Source organism: Lithobates pipiens, unplaced genomic scaffold, assembly GCF_037356315.1.
Source record: "Lithobates pipiens isolate NorthernLeopardFrog02 unplaced genomic scaffold, aLitPip1_a1.2 Scaffold_22, whole genome shotgun sequence".
In the NCBI taxonomy this organism is placed as follows: Eukaryota; Metazoa; Chordata; class Amphibia; order Anura; family Ranidae; genus Lithobates; species Lithobates pipiens.
In genome coordinates this window covers 316,710,514-316,734,615 of record NW_027507784.1, presented here as the reverse complement: position 1 = coordinate 316,734,615, position 24,102 = coordinate 316,710,514, and the positions used below count along the sequence as shown (strand labels likewise).

The 24,102-nt window shown below is 43.4% G+C and overlaps 2 protein-coding genes across 2 annotated transcripts in view; one reads left to right on the top strand and one right to left on the bottom strand.

Annotated features, from left to right (window-relative positions):
- B9D1 (B9 domain containing 1) overlaps window positions 1-24,102 on the top strand; it is a 224,601-nt gene that overhangs the window by 189,787 nt on the left and 10,712 nt on the right. The gene's annotated exons all lie outside the window — the stretch shown is intronic.
- LOC143924906 (melanin-concentrating hormone receptor 1-like) overlaps window positions 4,854-24,102 on the bottom strand; it is a 40,362-nt gene continuing 21,113 nt past the window's right edge. The window contains exon 3 of the mRNA XM_077449414.1: window positions 4,854-7,533. Coding sequence (XP_077305540.1) covers window positions 6,494-7,533 — 1,040 coding nt within the window. The 3' untranslated portion in view covers window positions 4,854-6,493. The remainder of the gene's footprint in view (window positions 7,534-24,102) is intronic.

Genomic DNA, 24,102 nt, shown 5'->3' with positions numbered 1-24,102 from the left:
AATGCAATGTTTGTCTATAGTGAGCTCTGAATCTGCATTGTCTAAGAGCCCTGCTTCTAGCCCTGAAATGCATCAGTGGTGGTATGGACCTGCACAGAGACATGATGATCAGAGGAGATATGTTGATAGTGCTCCTTTCATAGTAGTTATATAGTAGGTGAGGCCAAAAAAAGACACAAGTCCAACCTGTGTGTGTGATTATATGTCAGTATTACATTGTATATTCCTGTATGTTGCGGTCGTTCAGGTGCTTATCTAATAGTTTTTTGAAACTATGGATGCTCCCCGCTGAGACCACCACCTGTGGAAGGGAATTCCACATCCTTGCCGCTCTTACAGTAAAGAACTCTCTGCAGTTCAAGGTTAAACCTCTTTTCTTCTAATTTTAGTGAGTGGCCACGAGTCTTGTTAAACTCCCTTCCCCAAAATTTTTTTATCCCTATTGTGGGGTCACCAGTGCGGTCTCTTCTCCAGAGAGAATAAGTTCAGTGCTCGCAACCTTTCCTCATAACTAATATCCTCCAGACCCTTTAATAGCTTTGTGTGCCCTTCTTTGTACTCGCTCCATTTCCAGTACATCCTTCCTGAGGACTGGTACCCAGAACTGGACAGCATATTCCAGGTGCGGCCGGACCAGAGTCTTGTAGCTGCTTAAGCGGGAGAATTATCGCTTTATCTCTGGAGTTAATCCGCTATTTATTGCATGCCAATATTCTATTTGCTTTGTTAGCAGCAGCTTGGCATTGCATGCCATTGCTGAGCTTATCATCTACAAGGCCCCCCAGACCCTTTTCCATCCTAGATTCCCCCAGAGGTTCTCCACCCAGTGAGTAGATTGAATTCATATTTTTGTCACCCAAATGCATAAGCCTCATTTGCCGTGTAGTTGCCCACCGTATTAATTTGTTCAGATCTTCTTGAAAGGTTTTCACATCCTGCGGAGAAGTTATTGCCCTGCTTAGCTTAGTGAGGTCCACAAATACAGAGATTGAGCTGTATACCCCATCCTCCAAGTTGTTTATGAACAAATTAAACAAGGTTGGTTCCAGCACAGAAGTCCAAGAAAACGGTTGGCCACGGTCCAATCAGTATTAAAGATGGCCCTGAGTACAGTCTTCATTGGACACCAGTGTTTTAGGCAAAAGAACCCCCCCCTTTTTTTTTTTTTGGGCAAACCCCGCTTAAATTATTACACTTTCCTAAAAGGGTATGTGGTCTGGTATCAGCAAATCAGGTGAGCTACATGCTGACCACCCCCACCACCCCTCTGCGGCATATCAGCCGTGGGGGGTATGGCCATTTTTTTAACTACTTAAAGTGATACTAAATAAACACTGTTTAATTTACTTTGCCCCTTCTATTTCTGTATATGGATGATGGCACTGTAATTATTTTAAGAAATAAAAAAAAAGTAGATCTTTCCCAACCTGCCTGCAAGGAAACATAAGCAGAAGGAGCTTCTAGTCTTCTGCTGGTCACATGTGCAAAATCTTAAAAAAAAAAAACTGCTTTTGAAATACAGAGTAAAATTAACTTCAGCCCTGGAAGACTTTACCCCCTTCCTGACCAGAACACTTTTTGCGATTCGGCACTGCGCTGCTTTAACTGACAATTGCACGGTCGTGTGACGTGGCTCCCAAACAAAATTGACATCCTTTTTTACCCACAAATAGAGCTTTCTTTTGGTGGTATTTGATAACCTCTGCAGTTTTTATTTTTTGCGCTATAAACAAAAAAAGAGCGACAATTTTGAAAATAAAATGCATTATTTTTTACATTTTGCTAAATAAATATTCCCCAAAATATATAAGAAAACATATTTTTCCTCAGTTTATGCTGATACGTCTTCTTTCACATATTTTTGGTAAAAATAAAATCGCAATAAGCGTTTATTGATTGGTTTGCGCAAAAGTTATAGCGCTTACAAAATAGGGGATATTTTTATGGCATTTTCATTAATAATTCATTTTTTTTACTAGTAATGTTGGCGATCTGAGATTTTTATCATGACTGCCACATTATGGTGGACACATCAGACATTTTTGACACATTTTTGGGACCATTGTCATTTATACAGCAATCAGTGCTATACAAATGCACTGATTCCTGTGTAAATGACACTGGCAGTGGAGGGGTTAACCACTATGGGGCAGGGTAAAGGTTAAGTGTGTCCTGGGGAGTGTTTCTAACTGTGGTGGGGTGTGGCTACGTGTGACATGTCACTGATCTCTTCTCCCAATCACAGGGAGCAGAGATCAGTGACACTGTCACTAGACAGAATGGGGAAATGCTTGTTTACATTAGCTTCTCCCAGTTATTCCTCCCCGTGAGACAATCGCGGGTATCCCCGCGGCAATCGAGTCCGCGGGACCTGCGACCCGACTCGCGGAGGTCCTGGCTGGTGTGCACAAGATGGCATGGCTGCAAATTTAAAGGGACATACCTGTAGGTCCATTTGCCTGTCCGTGCCATTCTGCCGACGTACATCGGCGTGCGGCGGTCGGGAACCGGTTAAATAAATAAAAGAAATTAACTGTTTTAAATTGTCATACAAATATGTATTTGAAATCAAATGTTTATTATTTTGTGGAAATAACATGGTGTGGGCGGATTTCTGCCAGTTACAGGCTGTGTCACGCCCCTCCAACCTGTATCTTACAATAACATTAATCTACAAGTAATATCCCACCCCCATTGTGTTTAGTTGATTAGTGGGCATGGACGAGGTTGGATGGACTGGGCTGTCATTTATCACTGTGTATATGCCCACATGTGTGACTCTATAGTCACATGGGCTGCTCAAATGTGATAGGGAGGAAACGTCTAGCATTGAAACTCACTGAAAACTGATCATGTGCATAGTTGCCACCACAGCTGAAAAATCTCTAGCTTAATTGGGGACATGAACAGAAGGGGGAGATAGAGAGCAGCAGAATCAACCAGGTTTTTTACAGAATACAGAAAATGAATTTTCTCATAGTGCCTGAGTGAGTGAACAGCATTTAATACACCATGCTAGTTGCTGTTGCAATCACATTCACCAGTACTGGAGCAGGGGGCGTGGTCAGCTTTTTAGCCTGGAAAGTGAACCCAACCCTCTCAGGTGCATGAAGATATGAGAAAGCGGCGTGGAAGTCCAAAGACATACAGGTAGGTTAATTGGCTTCTGTCCAAAATTGGCCCTGGTATATGAATGGGGACCTTGGATTGCCCCCTCAGTCACTCACTTAATCCAATAGATGGAACACTATTCCCTATTATTATAACACCTGAAGCTGACAAGCTGGCATGTTGGACTTGCAATGGACTTGCATTGTGAAAATGAGGATGATTCTGGATAAGAGATGAGAGTTGCAGAGAGCCTCTTCACTATGCAACTCATCTCCACCCAGAATCCTGAAGAGGGATGGATGATGTTGGGCGGAGGTGGGGACAAATTGTGAAGAGGGATGGATGATGGGTGGAGGTGGGGATATATTGTGGAGAGGGAGGGATGATGATGGGTGGAGGTGGGGATATATTGTGGAGAGGGAGGGATGATGATGGGTGGAGGTGGGGATATATTGTGGAGAGGGAGGGATGATGATGGGTGGAGGTGGGGATATATTGTGGAGAGGGAGGGATGACGATGGGTGGAGGTGGGGATATATTGTGGAGAGGGAGGGATGATGATGGGTGGAGGTGGGGATATATTGTGGAGAGGGAGGGATGATGATGGGTGGAGGTGGGGATATATTGTGGAGAGGGAGGGATGATGATGGGTGGAGGTGGGGACATATTGTGAAGAGGGATGGATGATGTTGGGCGGAGGTGAGGACATATTGTGAAGAGGGATGGATGATGATGGGTGGAGGTGGGGATATATTGTGGAGAGGGAGGGATGATGATGGGTGGAGGTGGGGATATATTGTGGAGAGGGAGGGATGATGATGGGTGGAGGTGGGGATATATTGTGGAGAGGGAGGGATGATGATGGGTGGAGGTGGGGATATATTGTGGAGAGGGAGGGATGACGATGGGTGGAGGTGGGGATATATTGTGGAGAGGGAGGGATGATGATGGGTGGAGGTGGGGATATATTGTGGAGAGGGAGGGATGACGATGGGTGGAGGTGGGGATATATTGTGGAGAGGGAGGGATGATGATGGGTGGAGGTGGGGATATATTGTGGAGAGGGAGGGATGATGATGGGTGGAGGTGGGGACATATTGTGAAGAGGGATGGATGATGTTGGGCGGAGGTGAGGACATATTGTGAAGAGGGATGGATGATGATGGGTGGAGGTGGGGATATATTGTGGAGAGGGAGGGATGATGATGGGTGGAGGTGGGGATATATTGTGGAGAGGGAGGGATGATGATGGGTGGAGGTGGGGATATATTGTGGAGAGGGAGGGATGATGATGGGTGGAGGTGGGGATATATTGTGGAGAGGGAGGGATGACGATGGGTGGAGGTGGGGATATATTGTGGAGAGGGAGGGATGATGATGGGTGGAGGTGGGGATATATTGTGGAGAGGGAGGGATGATGATGGGTGGAGGTGGGGATATATTGTGGAGAGGGAGGGATGATGATGGGTGGAGGTGGGGACATATTGTGAAGAGGGATGGATGATGTTGGGCGGAGGTGAGGACATATTGTGAAGAGGGATGGATGATGATGGGTGGAGGTGGGGATATATTGTGGAGAGGGAGGGATGATGATGGACGGAGGTGGCGATACATTGTGGAGAGTGTTAAAGTAAAAGTGGGTGCACCGACTCAAGACTCAGTTGGATGGCCAGTGGGCGGGCCCTGGGAAATGTTGGTGGTCAGGCCCGGGGGGGGGGGGGGGGGGGCCAGGCCGGAAGCTGTTTAAGGGGCCCCACAATTTCTGATGGCTGCCCTGATCATAATTATACTTTGCATCTAGCTGCCACATTTCAAACGTGAAGGCAAGTCAAAGAATAAATCAAGCTTTGTGGAATATTATTTACATCTTATCTTGTTTCATTGTGCCTGTACAGACATTTGAAGGACAGTACATAATGGAAATGTTTCCTTGTCATAACAGTCAGAGTAGAGCTGTCTACATTTTGTGCATTTATCTGTAGAATGATCACATAGATTTACCATTCTATACATGTAGAACCTCGATGCACAACCTGTGGTCTTTCGCTATTTGTTGTGTAGTCCTAGTCCCCTGCCGAAATGTCTACTCAGACCTGATCAGCATGTGACCTGCAACAATAGGAGCAAAACTGAACTGGACTGTTCCTGGGTATGTGCGGTTCTCTGTGTTTTGATCCATAACATAAGGAGCATCTTGCAACGCTAAATAGGAAATCAGGGAAAGTCCTTTCTGTAACACTCTGTGTATTACAAGAACTGATGCATGAAGACCACAGTACCTGAACCACCAAAAGTGTTGCACTGTAGCATGGTACCTACACAGCCAGAACCAGAACTGCAAGTGAAGGTGAAGATTATTCAATCATCTGGTTTCCTGCTAGTTTTGTTGTTGGGTTCAGTTCTTTTACATTCTCTTTCTTTTGTGCTATCAATTCCCTTTTCTCTTTTTTTTTCTTAGATTTTTGTATGGGGAATACCAAATGTGTGGACAGTTATATTTCTGGGGGCTGCAGGGAGAAGAAATGTGAGAGCATTGACTTCTAAATGGGCTGTAATGACAGTGATTTCTATCAATCTCTTGTATAATGTCCATAGTCTCGGACTCTGTCCTTCAGATAGTCCCCAGCCTACAATCATTCCTGTATCTTTTACCATCTCTGGTAGTAAGTTTTGAAGTCTTTGAGTTTTTTTTTTATAGTATTACATACACAAAGTGCAACGTGTGGCCCTTTGGCGACATCACAAACTGAACTTGATAATCCATAAATCCCAATCAGTTGACCATCAATGAGCTTGAGCGTTGACACTGTAGCAAATGAAAACAACAACTAAATTAGCAGCCAGTATAAAAATGAAGCAACACATTCGTTATTTTTTGGTCCTTTAGGACGCGGATGCTTGACATTTTATATATAAGTAATAGGTGTTGGTGTGCTAGCTTTGCAGAACTTTGTTGACTGTACTGTGCCAGGGTACAGTTAAGCTCCTTTGGGCCTGCAACCTGTAATACCTCTGCATTATGGATAATCACAACTATTCATAGTAAGTCAGGGGAGAGTACCATGTTAGCATGACAAAGATGTCGGAATGATGGTTTTATCTGTGCCATGAAAGGAGAAAGTGACAATTATCCTTAGATCAAAGTGAAAGCTGGCTTGCCACCTCATTACCGCAGCTCAGGTAGCATTTTTCACCTCTACTAATCATTCTCAGAACCCAATAAAAATGTAGCTTCCAGATTCCAAGAAGATAAATTTCATATCTAGCAGCTTGGCAACCCCACAAATTAAAAGTGCTCCACCTGAGGTCCAGATATAGAAGAAGCATATGCTGTTTTTAAGATATGATATCTCATCATGATCTTTCAGCAGCTGCTTTACATTCATGGAACTGAAACAGAGAGAGAGATAAAATTGTCTATGTTGTGAGAGTACATCATACTTAAGGAGGTCTCCTGAGTTGGAACAGAGCATATTCTAACAGATGGGCTGACCTCACTAGTGGCATTCCGCTCGTTCCTTCTTAGCTGTTGTCCTGGGCACACAGCCTTGATCAAATGTCTTTTGAATGTGTCACTCAACACAATGTAAATGAAAGGGTTTATGCAGCTGTTGGCATACCCAAGGCTGATGGCCACATTGTAGGCATAGAGGAACACCACAGTTGGATGCTCAACTTTGAGGTGTACCAGCTGAAGAATGTAATAAGGTGCCCAGCAAATGAAGAAGGCCAAACAGATGGTTACAGATGTTCTGGTTATCTTCTTGGACCTCACACGGAAATTCCTTTGTGGCAGAGGGACTACCATGCAGGAGATGTGCTTCTGGATCTTGATATAGACCACACAGATAATGAGCAGTGGGATGACGAACGCCAAAAAGAACTGGTAGAGGGTGTACCAATATATGTCTATAGATAAGTTGGGCAAGATTATGCCACATCCAGCATTGCCATCGGGAAGCTCGATGAGTTGAGTATACATGAAGACTGGGATGATAGTAATTAGGGAACACAGACATAACAGCAAGATAACCATGGCCGCTGCGCAAGTGGTCCTCACATAGGAAGAGCGAATAGGGTGCACTGTGGCCAGATAGCGGTCAACGGACATGGCAGTGAGGATGTAGGTGCTTGCAAACTGGCTGTTGGCATCAAGAGCAGTGATGATGGTGCACATGGTGCCACCAAAATGCCAGACTCCATTTCCTAACAACTGGTGGATTAAGAAGGGCATGCCAAGGAGGAAGAGGAGATCAGTTACCGACAGGCTAACTATGAAGATATCTGCAATGTTGTGATTCCCTTTTGGCTTTTTGTGGAGGGTGTAGATTACGATGCAGTTACCAATGATGCCCACTAAACATATGATGCCAAAGATGACGGGAAGGACAATGCTGCTGTGCTCTTGTCTTCTACTGAACACTGGAGAGAGAAATAGGAATAATAATTTAATGAGAACATATCTCTAATGAAATAACCACACTTCAGAAGAAAAAAACAACCAAATTCATTTACTATAGTAGTAGATCAAAATAGATACCTTAAGGCAGGGGTGCCCAACATTTTAAAGAGCGAGGGCCACTTAAGCGACTTGGTAACCGGTCGCGGGCCACAATGAGCAGAGCAGTCGGATGACAGGTCCATGCAGAGTGGACACGGACACAGCCCACTCTACTCTATGGGTCCTCCGATCCGCCCTCATGGAAGGGGATTGATCCCCTTCTGTTTTTTTTTTTTTTTTTTTTTTTTAGCAAATCAGATTGGAGGTAGGCAGGTGTAGGTGTAAAAGGACACAAATCTGCATTTACATCTGCCGTTTCATAGAGGTGAATGGAGGGTTAGATTGAGTTCGACCGATTGTGTGAAAGGGGCCTTTCACACTAATGCAGCGCAGTGCACCTGTGTCTTTCCTATGGGTTAGCTACACTTTCCCATATACTGCTATTATATCCTGCAGGTGTGGTGCACTTTCTGAAAGCTCACCAAACCCGCAGGTAATACAGAAGTCTATGCCTCAGTGCACCTGCGGATCAGTTTGAAAGCAGCCCAATAACCACTGTGCAGATATGCCCAAATATACACTGCAATTTTAGTAATAAACTGACTTTTAATAACAGTCTTCCATTTAGGTATTGCCTGCTGTTGCTGTCCCTGGCAGAGTGCATTTGGTATCACTCCACCTGTGGCAAGAGACGGCGCTATACAGGAAGCATCAGCTTATACAGCTCTGGTCCACAGTTGCTTGCTTTGCCAGCTTCATTAACAAAACAGATGCTCTGGGATGGTGAGTCTGCAACCCATGATCTGGGCTTGCCAATCTGCCATCCCACAGAAGGAGGTCGCGGGCCACATCAGATGGCTACGCGGGCCACATGTGGCCCCCAGGCCACTGGTTGGGCACCCCTACCTTAAGGAGACCTGTTGTTGGTGAAAAAAATTTGGAAAGGAAAGCATCTTGTGAAATACGCAGCTTAAAGGGTTGTAAAGGTTTGTGTTTTTTCACCTAATGCATCCTATGCATTAAGGTGATAAAAAACCTGGCAATGACAGGCCCCTAGCCCCCCGTTTTACTTACCTAAGCCCGTTTACCTGCTCGGCATGTCCACGGCGTCCTCTTTTCCACTGAGTCTCTGCGTTGATTGGATATATTGATAGCAGCACAGCCATTGGCTCCCGCTGCTGTCAATCAAATCCAATGACGTGGCCGCCAGGGGGGGGGGGGGCTGGGACTGATACATACACTCTGTGTCTATAGATGCAGAGTGTAGTGTATGAGACGGGAGCACACCCGCAAGGTAGTCCCCTCGGGTTAGCTATTGTGGGGAGGAGCAGAGAGACCCCAGAACAGGCGGATCGGGGCCACTCTGTGCAAAACGAGCTGCACAGTGGAGGTAAGTATAACATGTTTGTTATTTTTAAAAAACTAAAAATTTACCTTTATAACCCCTTTAATACTTACCTGTCCATAAATTGAGTTTAGACCTCTTTTCCTCCAACCGAAAAGGGGAAGCTCCACTTATCTGTCTCATCCTCCCCTCCTGTGCCACATTTGGCACGTTTCGGGAGGGAGGACGGAGCGGGTACCTGCTTTTGACAGGTACCAGCTCCCACTTCCGGGTGATCTCACCGTGGACAGATCATGATTTTGGGCACAGATTGGAACAGGGGTAAACTGTATGCAGATGAAACACCTGTTTACCTGTTTTCACGAGTATTATTAATCACTATATGGACATTTATTATTTGTTTTTTTTTTGTTTTTTTATATTAATACATTTTGTTTGGTAGTTTATGTTTAGAACTGATTATGGTCAAAAAGTATATACCGTAGGTGCATAAGAAGGACGTTTGGCAGAATTTGTTACTGTTCCTTATTCATGATATTTTTTGTTGTTTTTTTGTTGGTTTTAACAGAGGACAAAATAATTAGAACGAGTGCACCATTTATTTACTATTATCATTTATAATTTAGTGTGAGGTCACTAATCAATGGTCGCAGCTGTTCACAGTTAAGGAGAGTGGGAATTTCTTATTTATGCACATAGCAGCGCTCAAGTACTTCAAACACATTTCCTAGTTTATAGCTTTTTAAATAACGTGCTTGCACTTCGCAGTGATGGTTCTAAGGAAGCTAATGAGGGCAGCTTTAGAGGATGTGGCGTATTTAACCGAGACCTTACTTTATTAGTTTTCATTAAAGGTCATACATCTACAGAGGAATTTAAGTGGTTTGGTCAACAAAACTATTTACTTTTATTCTGTACACAGGAAAACTGCAAAATAAAATTAGACATACAGCAGCAGTACAGCAAAGGTAAACCTGAATTTAATCAGTTGTTCCAATAGCAAATAGATCAGTGTACACCATTTGGGACCAGTCCCAATAAAAAAAACATTTTTAATGGCTCAGTATTAAACTGAAAATTTCTCCTGGGAAAGGTTTATTTTCAGTATCCTTGTGGTGTGCTCCTCTAGGGCAAATAAGCAAGTATTACCCCTTCCTTACATTTTTAAGGCCATTTTAAGTTTTCAGTGCTGTGAAAGTTTGATTGACAAATACCTTGTCATGCAACACTTATATGTGAGGGTGAGTTGCTGTCACGCTGTTCTAATTTAGAGTATTATTCGGAAGGGGGTACTCTAAATTAGAACAGCGCGACACCAACTCACCCTCACGTTACAATTAAGTGGATACGGTTTGATCCATTTCCGTGAACGCAGCAGTTCCTCGATTCATCATATAATAGTGGCAGCACAGGAATAACTACCTTATCATGCAACACTTATAGTTTCATAGTTAGTAAGGTTGAATAAAAACACCAGTCCATCCAGTTCAACCTGAGTGAGTGTCTACAATTGTCCCTGTACTTTGCACACTCACATCGGTCCCTACCCTCAAGGAGCCCACAATCCAAGGTCCCCATTCATATACTAGGGCCAATTTTGGACAGAAGCCAATTAACCTACCTGCATGTCTTTGGAGTGTGGGAGGAAACCGGAGTACCCGGAGGAAACCCACGCAGGCACAGGGAGAACATGCAAACTCCAGGCAGGTAGTGTTGTGGCTGTACCAAATATCATAATATAATAATATAATATAAAATATATTTTTTGGAAACAGAGTTTTCTCGTGGTGTTATTTAATTAAGCACTGGGCTTTTTTTATTGTGCATTATATACAAGAAAAAAGAACAAACATTTGTATATGAGTGCCAGCTTAGCTTGCACCCCCCTTTGCATTGAAGAATGCCAGGGCATGGTTATACCTTATGCATGGGTACAAGTCTCTCAACCCACTCGCTAAGTACTTTGTAACCTTTGTAATGTGCTGTCAATATCCTGTATGAAAGACTGTTTTGCCACTGTTCTTCAATAAAGTTGTCAACCTTTCTAAAGGAACCTGGTGTAGATTCTTGTTCTGTACCAATATGGGACTACTTCTAAGTAGGAACTTGTGCTCAGACATAAGTGGAGACTATAGCTGACAAGCATAGCTGGGTGGATGGCCCAGATTCCAGTTTGGCCAGGTAGGTCCTGGCCCAGGGTGTCCCAGAAGGGGTGATGTGTTGGTGTTCCACCCTGCCAGGTACAGGAGCTCTGAGCTGCCCATGAAAATTAACCACAGTGTTCCACATGAATTACCCAAGCTGACCAAGAACGGGTTAATGTTATGCTACACCTGGTCCTATGATAGTAAAATTTTACTTGCCATATGGATTTGTATTTCTGTCCCTCTATTCCTGAGATTTACAAAGCCCTGTTAGTTTGGTGACCTCACTTATCATCTGCAGTTAAGTACTACTGCTGGTCACTTACCCAACCCCAGCACGTGATAGGGCAGTTAAAAAAGAAACACACACAGATTCGACTCCAACTCTCACTCCCTTTTAACACATACTGTATGTTTGCAAGATCCTCTTTCTTAAGGTATAATATCTTAAATCTGTAGCGTTTTTTATGAAAGCAACCTGGTGTGCCCTATGCCTTATGTTTCCCAATGAGAAAAAGATCTGGGTGGTTCCCTGGAGCTGCAAGAGTGGGCCCCGATTTGGGACTCAATTGTGTAAGGATTGTTGAACTCGCCATTTAACAGGGCCAATTATAAAACATTGTTTAGGTAGTACATGGTACCATATAGACTGGCCAAATTTGTCCAGGGCACCTTAGGCAATTTGTTTTTGGGGTTGTGAAGCAGCTGGAAACTTTTTACATATCTGATGGGAATGTCCTAGAAAAAACATTCCTGGACCAGGGTCTATCAACTAATTTATACCGGTCTAGGCTCTAGTATTCCAAAGAATCCTTATAAAGCTCTACTGAATCTTTAAGCCCTTGTACACACGGTCAGAGATTCTGACGGAATGTGTCCTAACGGACCGTTTTGTTGGATATTCCGACTGTGTGTGGTCTCCATCGGACTGTTTCCGTCTGAATATCCGACGGACCAACTTTTCCAACTTGCCGGTAAAAATGTCCGACAAAATGCTCCGATCGGACATACTCCAATCATGTGTAGCCTACTCCGACGGACAAAGTGCCACGCATGCTCAGATCAAATTCCTAGACCAAAGCTATTGGCTACTAGCCTGAACGTAGTCCCGTCGTAACGAAATAACGTCATCACGTTATGTACAATCGGATTTTCCGACAACTTTGTCCGACCGTGTGTATGCAACAGTTTCGGACAAAATCCGTTGGACAAAATCCAACGGATTTGGTTGTCAGAATGTCCGACCGTGTGTACAAGGGCTAAGCCTCTAAATGCAATTTAAGCTTTTGAATTTTATCTTTTACTGCTGCCAAACAGATCTTAGCTTGAGCTTGGTGGTCTGGAACCCAAACCATTACACAAGTGAAACAAAAGATGTCATGGTATCTGTCAGCCATCCTAATGCTAAAATCAAACATTCTTCTGGAATCTGTGGATCTCTCATTATTCTAGAGGATATTTCAGAAATTCCCTATGGATGATTCAACCCTCCTTGGACCAAGGGTTAACGTGTCACCTTGCGTGTAGGTGTCTACACAGACCCAACTCCAACCCTTTATCCTAATCCCATTCCTTCCTTGCCTCCTATTCCCCAACTCTCCTCTGTCTGCAAACTTTCTTTCCTCAGCTCTTCTCTATCCCCGCGTGCTTCCTCCTCTCCCTTTAAAAAGGCTTGAGTGGCACTTTGGTGATAGGGGCTAAACCAGCTATAGTACCAAAAGTTTTTAAAGGATTGCTGTATCCTAAGTGAAAACTACATTGAACCCCACCTTCCTGATAGCAATATCTACCACTTATGTTGTGACAGGGGCCTTACATTTTCAAACCATGGAGACACCTCAATGCACTTGCACCCTGATTTCTATTTTGTACCCCATGCCAGGATATCCAGAGCAACAAAGGAAGTGCAACAACCCCAAAATCCCATAAGGATAGAGAGGATGAGATCAAGACATTTGTGCCCGGACTCACGTAGTAGTGGATGTCCGGAGTCCGGCACCAGGGCGTCTTGGCATTTAAAATAGATATCTTTATTTAATCAATGAAACCATAAAAAAAGAATCAATTCCTATAAAATGACATGTGTCAGCCTCCTACATAGGCCTTAGTCATAAATTATTATTGACTAAAGACTAAGGCCTATGTAGACGGCTGAAACGTGCACATTTTTAGAAATAGATTACTTTTTATGGTTTGATGGATTAAATAAAAAAATACATTTTTAATGCCAAGACGCCACATTTTTAATGCCAAGACTTTAATGCGAGATGTACTCCCATATGCTTGATATTTAACTTTTTGTACTGGTTATCTAAAACCTTTTTTTTTCTGAAACAGAAGAAGAAACAGCAGATTAATGAGAACATCCAACTTTTAAATCTCCTCTCTTCTCTTACCAGCATGGTTCTTACCAGCATGTGCATTCAGCATACCTCATTAACCCCTAATGCTGCCCCTACCAATACAGAAAATTAGGTACTTACACTAGTTAATTATAACTAAAAAAAAATACACTTAATTTTTTAATTAATAATAGATAACTGCATTAATTGGTGTTTATTTCAGTTTTAAATGCTGCAAAGCGTGATAATGTTTACTGCATCGGTGCTCATAATAGAGGTTAATTTTCTCCAAAGTGCCCCAGGGCAAGTACTGCAAAGACTGTACAAGCTCAGTTGAGTCATCAACAGGTTCACTTTTATCTCTGGCGGTAGGCAGCGTTCCCCAGAAACACCGGAGGCTCAATTCAATAATGTTGAAATGATTGAACAATTTATTTGCATTTGAAGTTAGAAGCCCCATTCGTCTTCATCCCGGCCCTGAATTATTCTTGTGTCTGGGATATTGATCCTGATCTGGGAGGACAATCAATAAACAGGTTGTTTGTGCGCCATTTCTGGTAGCGGAGCGTGACTTTTATTGTATTGCAGATATCTACGAACAGAAAGATCTTCACGAGGATCCCTCTGTATGCTCTAAATTACAGTTAATCCGCCTATTGGAATGTGATGTGAAATTTAGGGGTTGTCACTCGTTCATTGTCATGCATTGTCACGTGTTAAAGTGGACCAGTTATTTAATGTATTTGTTCATGTTAAGTGCAGCATGCTATGTATTGTGTCAGTGTAACACTTTCAGGTATTTATTACCTCTCAGAGCAGTGGCGGCGGGTGGAATTTTTTTGGGGGGGGAGGGGCGGAAAACAGTATGCCATGCACCCCTCTGGTCGGTAGCACTTACCCCATCACTGGTGGCTTTCCCTGTTCGACGCCGGCAGCCTCCTATTCTCGTGCCCTCCGCAGGTCATCACAGCGGCTAATCAAGAGTCTTTATAGCCAATTGGAAAAAGGGTCTCACACCCGATTCTGATTGGCCAGATTGAGGATCAGCGTTTCAACAGCAAATATTCATTTGCTGTTGTAACACACCTGGGTGCTCTCTAATTGCATCCTCTGCGACCCGAGCCCACCCTATTTTGAAGCCTATTAGAGCCTCTGCCTCTTGGAGGCAACTTCAAGGCAACTCGGAGGCAACTTCAAGGCAACTCGGAGGCAACTTCAAGGCAACTGCTTAGCATGACTCTATCTGTGGCTGCTGCGGCCACCCCCTATTCATGCATCCGGCCCCTTTCAGGGCACCAGGCGCATTAATTATAGCGGCTGTTTTTTTTTTTAAGCACCTGATTACAGCCAAAGGGGACTCGGAACGCTGAGGATGTGTCCGGAGCCCACCCAGGTGTGTTGCAACAGCAAATGAATATTCGCTGTTGCAACACTGATCCTTCTCTCGGCTAATTGGGAAGCGGGTCTGATACCCATCACCCAATTGGCTGAAAGGACAGGCGATCCTATTGGACGCATAGTAGGACGGGAGGAGACGCACAGCGGAAGTGAGGAGGAGAAGGGCCGCCCTGCCCTCCGCCGATGACTGGATGCCCAATCTCCACCGCTGCTCCATGGATGCCGGATCCCCACTGCCGCTCCATGGCTGCCCGATCCCTGCTGCCGCTCCATGGATGCCCGATCTCCGCCGCCTAGATGGGGTAAGTGCTGGTGGACTGACCGGCGGACAGCAGGGGGTGGGGGGTTTGATTGTTTTCTGCCCCCCAAACAAAAAACTACCAGCCGCCACTGGCTAAACCTCATTAAAAATGTGGCTACTTTAACAGTTAGGGCCGGTTCACACTGCGGGCGATGTGAGGCGACACCGACTTGCCTCGCCGCGACCTGCCGCGACCTGCCGCGACCTCAGCGGCGACTTGCAAATGACTTCTGTATAGAAGTCAATGCAAGTCGCCCCGAGGTCACCCAAAAGTAGTACAGGAACCTTTTTTCTGAGTCGGAGCGACTCGAGTCGCTCCTCTCAGAACGGTTCCATTGTACAGAACGGGGGCGACTTGTCAGATCGCGGCGAGGCAAGTCGTGTCGCCTCGCATCGCCCGCAGTGTGAACCGGCCCTTAGGTTAAAGAGACCCTATCTCTGGACCATTCATTTCAGCAAAAACTTTCAAGATTATATGTGCGTTTAACATACTTTATGCATTTTACTTACCTGTAAAAGTATCCATTGTGAAGACATTCAAAAGCCCTGAGACTGCTGCTGGGCACTACCATCTTGGATGTGATGTCGGCAGCCCCAGCAGACTCAGAGCTGTCATTAAAATATTCCCCTTTGGTTCCCTTTTTCCTTCTCCCCCCCCCCCCCCACCCTTCCCAATCCCCCCCCCCCCCTTTTTTTTCTCTCCTCTCTGTTTCTTACAACATACATCTTTCACCCTGTGCAAGTCATTCCTAATGCTATAAGTTAAAGTAGCTTGATGGGACAACCCGCAACCTGCAACTTTGACTCTACAGTGAATGATTTAACAAAAAAAAGTAAAAAATGTTATTATGTTATATGGCTATGTTTATGATTATTTCAAAGAGTAGCACTACCTGACTACCCGATTTTCACTTCTGTTTTTGTCACTTGTGCTTTATACAACATTGTTACTTCAATAAACATATTGAAATATAAAATATTCTCCTTCGCTCCTCACAAAAGGTTACATATGTAGAAAGCTGAAAGGAGGGGTGGAGGAGCTGGGCCAGCACGGAAAATAATTGAACACTCCCAGAACAGGGAAGGGCTATGACATGCAAGGAGGGGAGGGGCTGTGCTAAGAAATTGACTCTTCCTGGAATAGCCAAATCAACAAGTTCAAAAGCATATTGCAGGTGTAATAAAAATAATTTATGGAAAGGACAATCACTGAAAGTAAGCATTTAGAATGCTAGATTGTTTTCTGAGTTTTTACTTTGCCTCTTTTTTAGGTTAGAGTCGGGGTCCCTTTAAGATTTAGGATGATGGTTAGGGCTCGCCTCCTATGAAGATAAGAAGTCCCCTGAAAGCATGGAACGTTGTGGGGGCAAAGCTTCAACATCTAGTTCAGAGGTCTCCAAACTGTGGCCCTGGGGCTGGATATGGCTCTTTGTTTCCCTTTATCCAACCCTTGGGGCACTAGACCCCCCACTGACACTAACGGCAGGGCACTATTACTTTTCCTGATACCAATGATGGGGCACTATATCTCCCACTGACACCAATGACATGGCGCCTTGAGGCGATTCAGTTCGCATTTGCAGTGCTATACAAATACATACAATATTACATTCATTCAATAATGAATTACATTCATTCATTAACATACAATAATACATTCATTCATTCGCTATTCCTCCCATTGACACCAAATAAGGGGTACTATTCTTCCAACTGATACCATCCATGGGTCACTACTTCTCCCACTGACACCAATAATGGGGCAACATTCCTCCCACTGACACCAATGGCATGGCTCTATTTCTCCCAATAAAGGGGTACTATTCTTCCAACTGATACCGTCCATGGGTCAATCCTTCCCCCGCCGACACCAACAATGGGACAACATTCCTTCCTCTGACACCAATAATGGGACACTATATTTTCCCCTGATACCAACAATGGGGCAATATTACTCCCACTGGGACCAATGATGGAGCACTATTCCTCCCACTGACACCAATGATGGAGCACTATTCCTCCCACTGACACCAATGATGGAGCATGATTCCTCCCACTGATACCAATGATGGGGCACTATTCCTTCCACTGACACCAATGATGGAGCACTATTCCTTCCACTGACACCAATGATGGAGCACGATTCCTCCCACTGATACCAATGATGGGGCACTATTCCTTCCACTGACACCAATGATGGAGCACGATTCCTCCCACTGATACCAATGATGGGGCACTATTCCTCCCACTGATACCAATGATGGGGCACTATTCCTTCCACTGCCACCAATGATGGAGCACTGTTTACTACACATGTGCAATGCATTTCGTAACGAATCGAAATTCGGCCGAAATTTGCAGCCGAAAATCCAAAGAGAAAAATAATAAATTTCAACTAATACAAAAGAAATTATAACTGAAATAACAAATGAATTTAGCATGATTCGTTAATTCGTCCAATGAGGTCTAATGAAACAGCAGGTTGACTCTGAGTAACCGCCCAATCAGCTGATTTATTTTGAGCTGGAGATTACTAATACTGGCAAAGTGCATTCCTAAGAAATGAGTGACAAGAGTGATGTATTTGAGGAGAGGAGACGAGATTTTAGATTTTTCTTTTTTTTTAATCAAAAAGTGTTTAGAATGCAAATTTTTTGTTGAAAAAATATACTTTATTTATATATAAAGTATACAACAACAAATACTTTGAGTACATTTGCCCCTGTACTGCAACACAGCACATAATGCTGTTGACACCACTTTCACAGAAGACGAAATGGAAACCAATCATGGTCAGAGTTTATTCTAATATAATTCTGGCTATGGTGACATTCATAACCCGGACCCAGTACTTTTCCAAAAAAATCAGCTCATTGAGGCGTCATGTCATTCATGTCACTGTTCCAGCAAGAAGCTCCATTAGCATGGAAGTTTGTCTTATTGTTCAGTCCATAGAAGAGAACAAAGGATCCGGGGGCTGCTGATTGTGAATGCAAATAACTGTAATTAACTGTAACTGTACTGCTGAAGTTTGTACAAAAACGACGGCAGGTCATCTCAGCGTGACACGTATCATTTTGACAATGTTCAGCGCTGAAGACAGGCAGGATCTATGTTATGTAACAAAACTAGATGTGCACTTTGTTATTCCTTTAAAGGAGAACGATACTGAAGAGCGGCCTCGTTTAATAAGGACCAATAACAGCTCGTCTTGCATTGGTCTGGCTTCAGCAAAGTCATTTTTAATTGGTTACTGTTTTAGAGCATAGTAAACTAAAGGCAGACTAATGCGCAAAACCAAAGTAAACAGCTAAAGCAAATCCGCGCAGAACAACAGAAGCTGCCAAACATAAAGTGTTCCCACACAAGCCCACTCCTCATTTGTTCCTCATTTTGGTGTGATCTATATAGATGTATATAAAATGAACATTTTATCTTTCAAAAACTGTTTCCCAGCGCTAAACTTTTCATCCAATTTCTAAATTGCTGCATTTGTAAATTTCAAAGCCAGTATAAAGGGAAAGTAGAGGTAAAAAAAAAAACCCTTGTGGGTTTAATTAATCTTTTATTTTTTGTAAAATTCTCCTTTGAAGCGGAAGTAAACCCATCCCTAAAACAGTTTAATTTCCAGCACGTGCCGGAAATGTAAAACACCCATTGGTTGTGCTCTCAACCAAACTATCAAACCATCCAATAGCTGGTGTCATAACTGATCACATGTGCAGCACCATGGCAGTTGTAGATTAAAAAGAGGCAAAGATGGCAGCTTCCTTGGCTGAAACCGATAGGGGGATTACTTAGACTTTAGGGTCCGTGGCAGGGGGCGTGTCCTATGCCTACATACATTTTCTAGTAGGTGTCCCTCATTCCCATCTCAAAAAGTTGGGAGGTATGCATACCAAACATGACTGGGTGTGTATTAGGCTCTGTTCATATCTGCCGATTTGGGATCTTGGGCCGAATCACTGTGATTCTGCCTGTGATTCCAAATGGCACAGCAATAGTGGCAAAGCACACTATGCGTGTTTGGGTGCGAATGATTTTTAATGCTCCCTTAAATGTGGTGTGGATTTGCCACGACTGTCAAGCCATAAATCGGGTGGCAATCACAGTAAACCGCATTGTGTGAAGCTTGGCGGTCCGAAAAGTATCAGGAGCAGGGGATTCTGCCCAAGATCCTTAAGGCTTGATTCACACTCAGGTGACTTAGGATCTGACTTGTGAGACCCAAAAGTCACAAGCCATGTGAAATGCCATGTATCTCTATGAGAGCCATTCCAATTGACATTACTGAAGTTTCTGTAACTTCAGAAAAGGTTCCTGCACTACTTTGATTCAACTTTTGATACTAATTTTGACTTCAACACAATTCAAAGTGACTCCAAAGTCGTATTAACCACTTCAGCCCCAGAAGGATTTACCCCCTTCCTGATCAGACCATTTTTTGAGATACGGCACTGCGTCGATTTAACTGACAATTGCGCAGTCGTGCAATGTTGCACCCAAACAAAATTGATGTCCTTTTTAAATAGAGATTTCTTTTGGTGGTATTTAATTGATTCTGCCGTTTTTATTTTTTGCATTATAAACAAAAAAATAGTAACAATTTTGAAAAAAAAGCAATATTTTTTAAATTTTGCTATAATATATATCCCCAACAAAATAAAAAATATATAACTAATTTCTTCCTCAGTTTAGGCCGATATGTATTATTCTACATATTTTTGGTAAAAAAAAAATTAATCGCAATAAGCGTACATTGATTGGTTTGCTCAAACGTTATAGTATCTACAAAATAGGGGATAGATTTATGGCATTTTTTTAAATTAGTAATAGTGGCGATCTGCGATTTTTATCATGACTACAATATTGGGGCTGACAGATCGGACACTTTTGACACTGTTTTGGGACCAGTGACATACATCATTATACAGCAATCAGTGCGATAAAAATGCACTGATTACTAAGTAAATAACACTGGCAGGGAAGGAGTTAAACACCAGGGGGCGATCAAGGGGTTAAAGACAACAGTAAAATTAGCCCAATTTTTTTTTATATTGTGAAAGATAATGTTACGCCTAGTAAATTGATACCCAACATGTCATGCTTCAAAATTGCGCCCGCTCGTGGAATGGCGTCAAACTTTTACCCTCAAAAATCTCTATAAGCGACATTTAAAAAATTCTACAGGTTGCATGTTTTGCATTATAGAGGAGGTCTAGGGCTAGAATTATTGTTCTCGCTCTACCGATCGTGGCGAAACCTCGCATGTGTGGTTTGACTACCGTTTTCATATGCGGGCGCTAATCACATATGCGCTCGCTTCTGCGCACAAGCTCGTCGAGACGGGGTGTTTTTACTTGATTTTATTTATTTTTACACTGTTTTAAAAAAAAAAAAAGGATCACTTTTATTCCTATTACAAGGAATGTAAACATCCCTTGTAATAGAAAAAAGCATGACAGGATCTCTTAAATATGAGATCTGGGGTCAAAAAGTCCTCACATCTCATATTTGGACTTAAATGCAATAAAAAAAATGTAATTTGAAAAAATTACATTGAAAAAAATGTACCTTTAAGAGGTACGGGCGGAAGTAACATTTTGACGTCACTTCCGCCCTCCTATGGTATAGAGAGGAATGGGGGCCATCTTAGCCTCACTCGTCTCCATACCCAGCAGTGTACAGGACTCAATCGCCTCCGCCACTACCGACGGCTCCGGTAAGCGGCGGAGGGCGCGGGAGAGCGGTGGGAGGGAGGTGGCACCTCTCCCGCCACCGATAACGGGGATCATGCGGCGAACCCGTTGCGGAGACTACCGTTATCGCACACAGGACCGCCTCCTGTAAAGAGGGATATCTCGGTTGTGGCAGCTGCTGCCGTTACAGAGATATCCCTCTTCAAAGTACCGACGTATATGTACAGGAGGCGGTCTTTAAGGGAGCCAGTCTCCAAAGTTGCACAGAAAATGAGTCCGCTAGTGTGAACCGAGCTTAAATACAGTACAATTGTTCTTGACTTTCAAAGTCTCCTTGCCCTTTTTATTCTCTGTTCAGTCTTTCAATTAAGAAGAGAGAGTAAGAAACCAAGCTTCTTCTGTTCTGTATCAAAAGCATGCTCTGTATTAAATGTTTATCAGAAAAAAAAAAAAGAATTTAAACATTAAAGCGGAGGTCCACCCTAAAGTGGACCTTCCGCTCATTGGAATCCTCCCCCCCTCCGGCGCCACAATTGGCACCTTTCAGGGGGGAGGGGGGTGCAGGTACCTGTACAGTACAGGTATCTGCACCCACTTCCTGGATAGCTCTCTGCGGAAAGGGGCGTAGATTACGCCCCTTTCCGAAAGTCCCCCGCTGCCTGCTGGGAAACACACGGATCCCAGAGGCAGCGGGTCCATCCTCATTGCGCAGCGCGACTCGCGCATGCGCAGTAGGGAACCGGGAAATTAAGCCGAAAGGCTCCACTTCCTGATTCCCATACCCAGGATGGCGGCGGCAGCACCCGAGAGACGATCGAGAGATCAGCTTCGGGTGCCGACATCGCGGGCGCGCTGGACAGGTTAGTGTCACTATTTTAAAAGTCAGCAGCTGCAGTATTTGTAGGTGCTGGCTTTTAAAAAAAAAAAAACGCGCACTCCCGGCGGACTCCCGCTTTAAAACACAAACAGAGAAAAATCTGTTAAAAAAAAAGCGTTAGAAAAAAATAAAAAGTAACCATAGGCCCCATTCACACTTGAGCATTTTGTAGCTTGAAGTTTCAAAACACTCAGTATTAAAAATCCTATTGTTTTAAATGGTGCCTGTTCCCACCTAAAGCCAGCCATAGATGGATTAAATCTGGGTCAGTCCATGCTTATCTATCTATGGGTGGGCTGGTTGTACAGAAGTTGATCTATCGGTTGATTTCAGTACAACCATTCTGCTGGATTTTTTTTCATGCAATCACTGCCAGCATCTATAGCCACCAGCAGTGACCATTATGTTCTGCCGGCAGAAAAGGCTCCACGCTGGCATTCTGCCTGTTTTTTTTTTTTTTCCTTCAAACTCAATTTTTTTGACTTCATCGTTTAGTAACATTAAAAGTTTAAAAAGAAATATAAAAAGTAAAACCAGTTCTGTAGAGTATTCCTGCCTGATTGTGACAACTGGCTGTAATCATGTAGAACATAACGCTACGCATGAAATGTGATTACGCGTCTGGAAACACTTTTATCTGTTGCCTGGATGCATATAGAGAAAAATGAATAGAAATCTCTTTCTTTGCTGCGCTAATCTCATTTCCAAGCTGTGACTTCCCCACTCAAAGCCAGGAAGAGCGCCCCCCACTGGCTTCCAATGAGTCCTGTGGGAGTTTCCGCTTTAGATTCCCTTATGTTATGATTAATAATTCATCAATGCAAGTCTAGAGATTACATAAAGGCTCTTACTAGATGAAAGGCTTTAAAAAATGTATTTATAGCGAACTCTCTAACTAAGTCTTCCATCTGCCTGTCCGTATTTCATTTGATTCTTTTTAGGCTCCATGCACACTGAAGCTCATAAACAGACGTTTTTGGGAGTTTGGGCGTTTTTTTAACAGCCCATAAACTCCCCTCTATGTTATCCTATGTGTCTGGGCAAACATGGATGTTTTTGTATGTTTATCATCAGTGGAGTTTATGGGCTGTTTTCTGAACGTCATAAAATTGCGTTCAGGAGTCGTTTTTCTGATCACAAAAAACGTCAAACGCTCATAAACGCTGATAAACATTGATAAGCGCTCAAAAACATGCATCACCAGCGTTTTTTTATGTTTTTGATCCATTGAAAATAAAAGAATAAAAAAAAAATGCTAACGCGGACAAAAACTACAAAAAAAGGCTAATAAACGCTATTGCAAAAACATTAAAACAACTTTGAAAGACTCACTGCAAAGATACTGGCATTTTTATTACGTTATTTTAACATCCAGTGTGCATGGAGCCTTAAAGGGGTGTTGCAGCGGAACACTGTAGCTGCTGACTTTTAATAAGGACACTCACCTATCCAGGGCGCCCGCGATGTCGGCCCCCCAGAAACCGATACGTCCCTCGTATCGTATTCCGGGTCTGCCATGCCATCCTCACTAAGGGAAACAGGCAGTGGAGCCTTGTGGCTTCACCGCCCGTTTCCTACTGCGCATGCGCGAGCCGCACGGCGCTTTGTGAATGGGGCACGGTTTGTTCTGGCACACACACAGTTCCCAGTACACAGCGCGCCCCATTCCCCAGAAGACAACGCGAGGAGGAGAGAAGACCAAAGATCACCACGGAGTAGGAAAAGGCAGATTAGGAAGACTGCCTAGCAACAGGGGTTTCTTGTAAGTTAAAAAAAAAAAAAATGTCAATGTTTTTATTTAATTTTTTTTTACATTTTTAAGAATATTAATGCTATTTCTATGTGTCTCCTAATTCCTATTCATTTCAGTTGGGACACAGCCGCTGCTCCCAATTTTACATCCGAATGAAGACAGTGCGCTCTCCTTCTTAGTCCCCTTTTCTTATATATTTTATATCTCTCCCTCAATTTTTACTCAATATTTCTGTGTCCCCTCACCATCTCAGCCCCTTTTCCCCTTGTATATCAATCCCCCCAACTTTGACTATACACCCCCATGTGTCCCCTCTTAGCTCCCTCTTCTTAAATATATATATATATATATATATATATATATATATATATATTAGGGCTGGGAAAATTAAAGATCAATTCCTCGATTAATCATTCAATTTTTTTGATCGATCAAAATTCTTTTGATCGGTACTCACACTGGCTTCCGGGTCTTCAGGGAGTTCCGTCGGAGACCTGGTGATGTCACAGACATCGACGTCACCAGACTCCTCCCCCTTCCCTAAGTGCCTCCGTCTGCTAACGAAGGGAATGGGGGAGGAGTCTGTTGAGGTTGATGTCCGTGACGTCACTGGACAGCCTGTACAGTGATG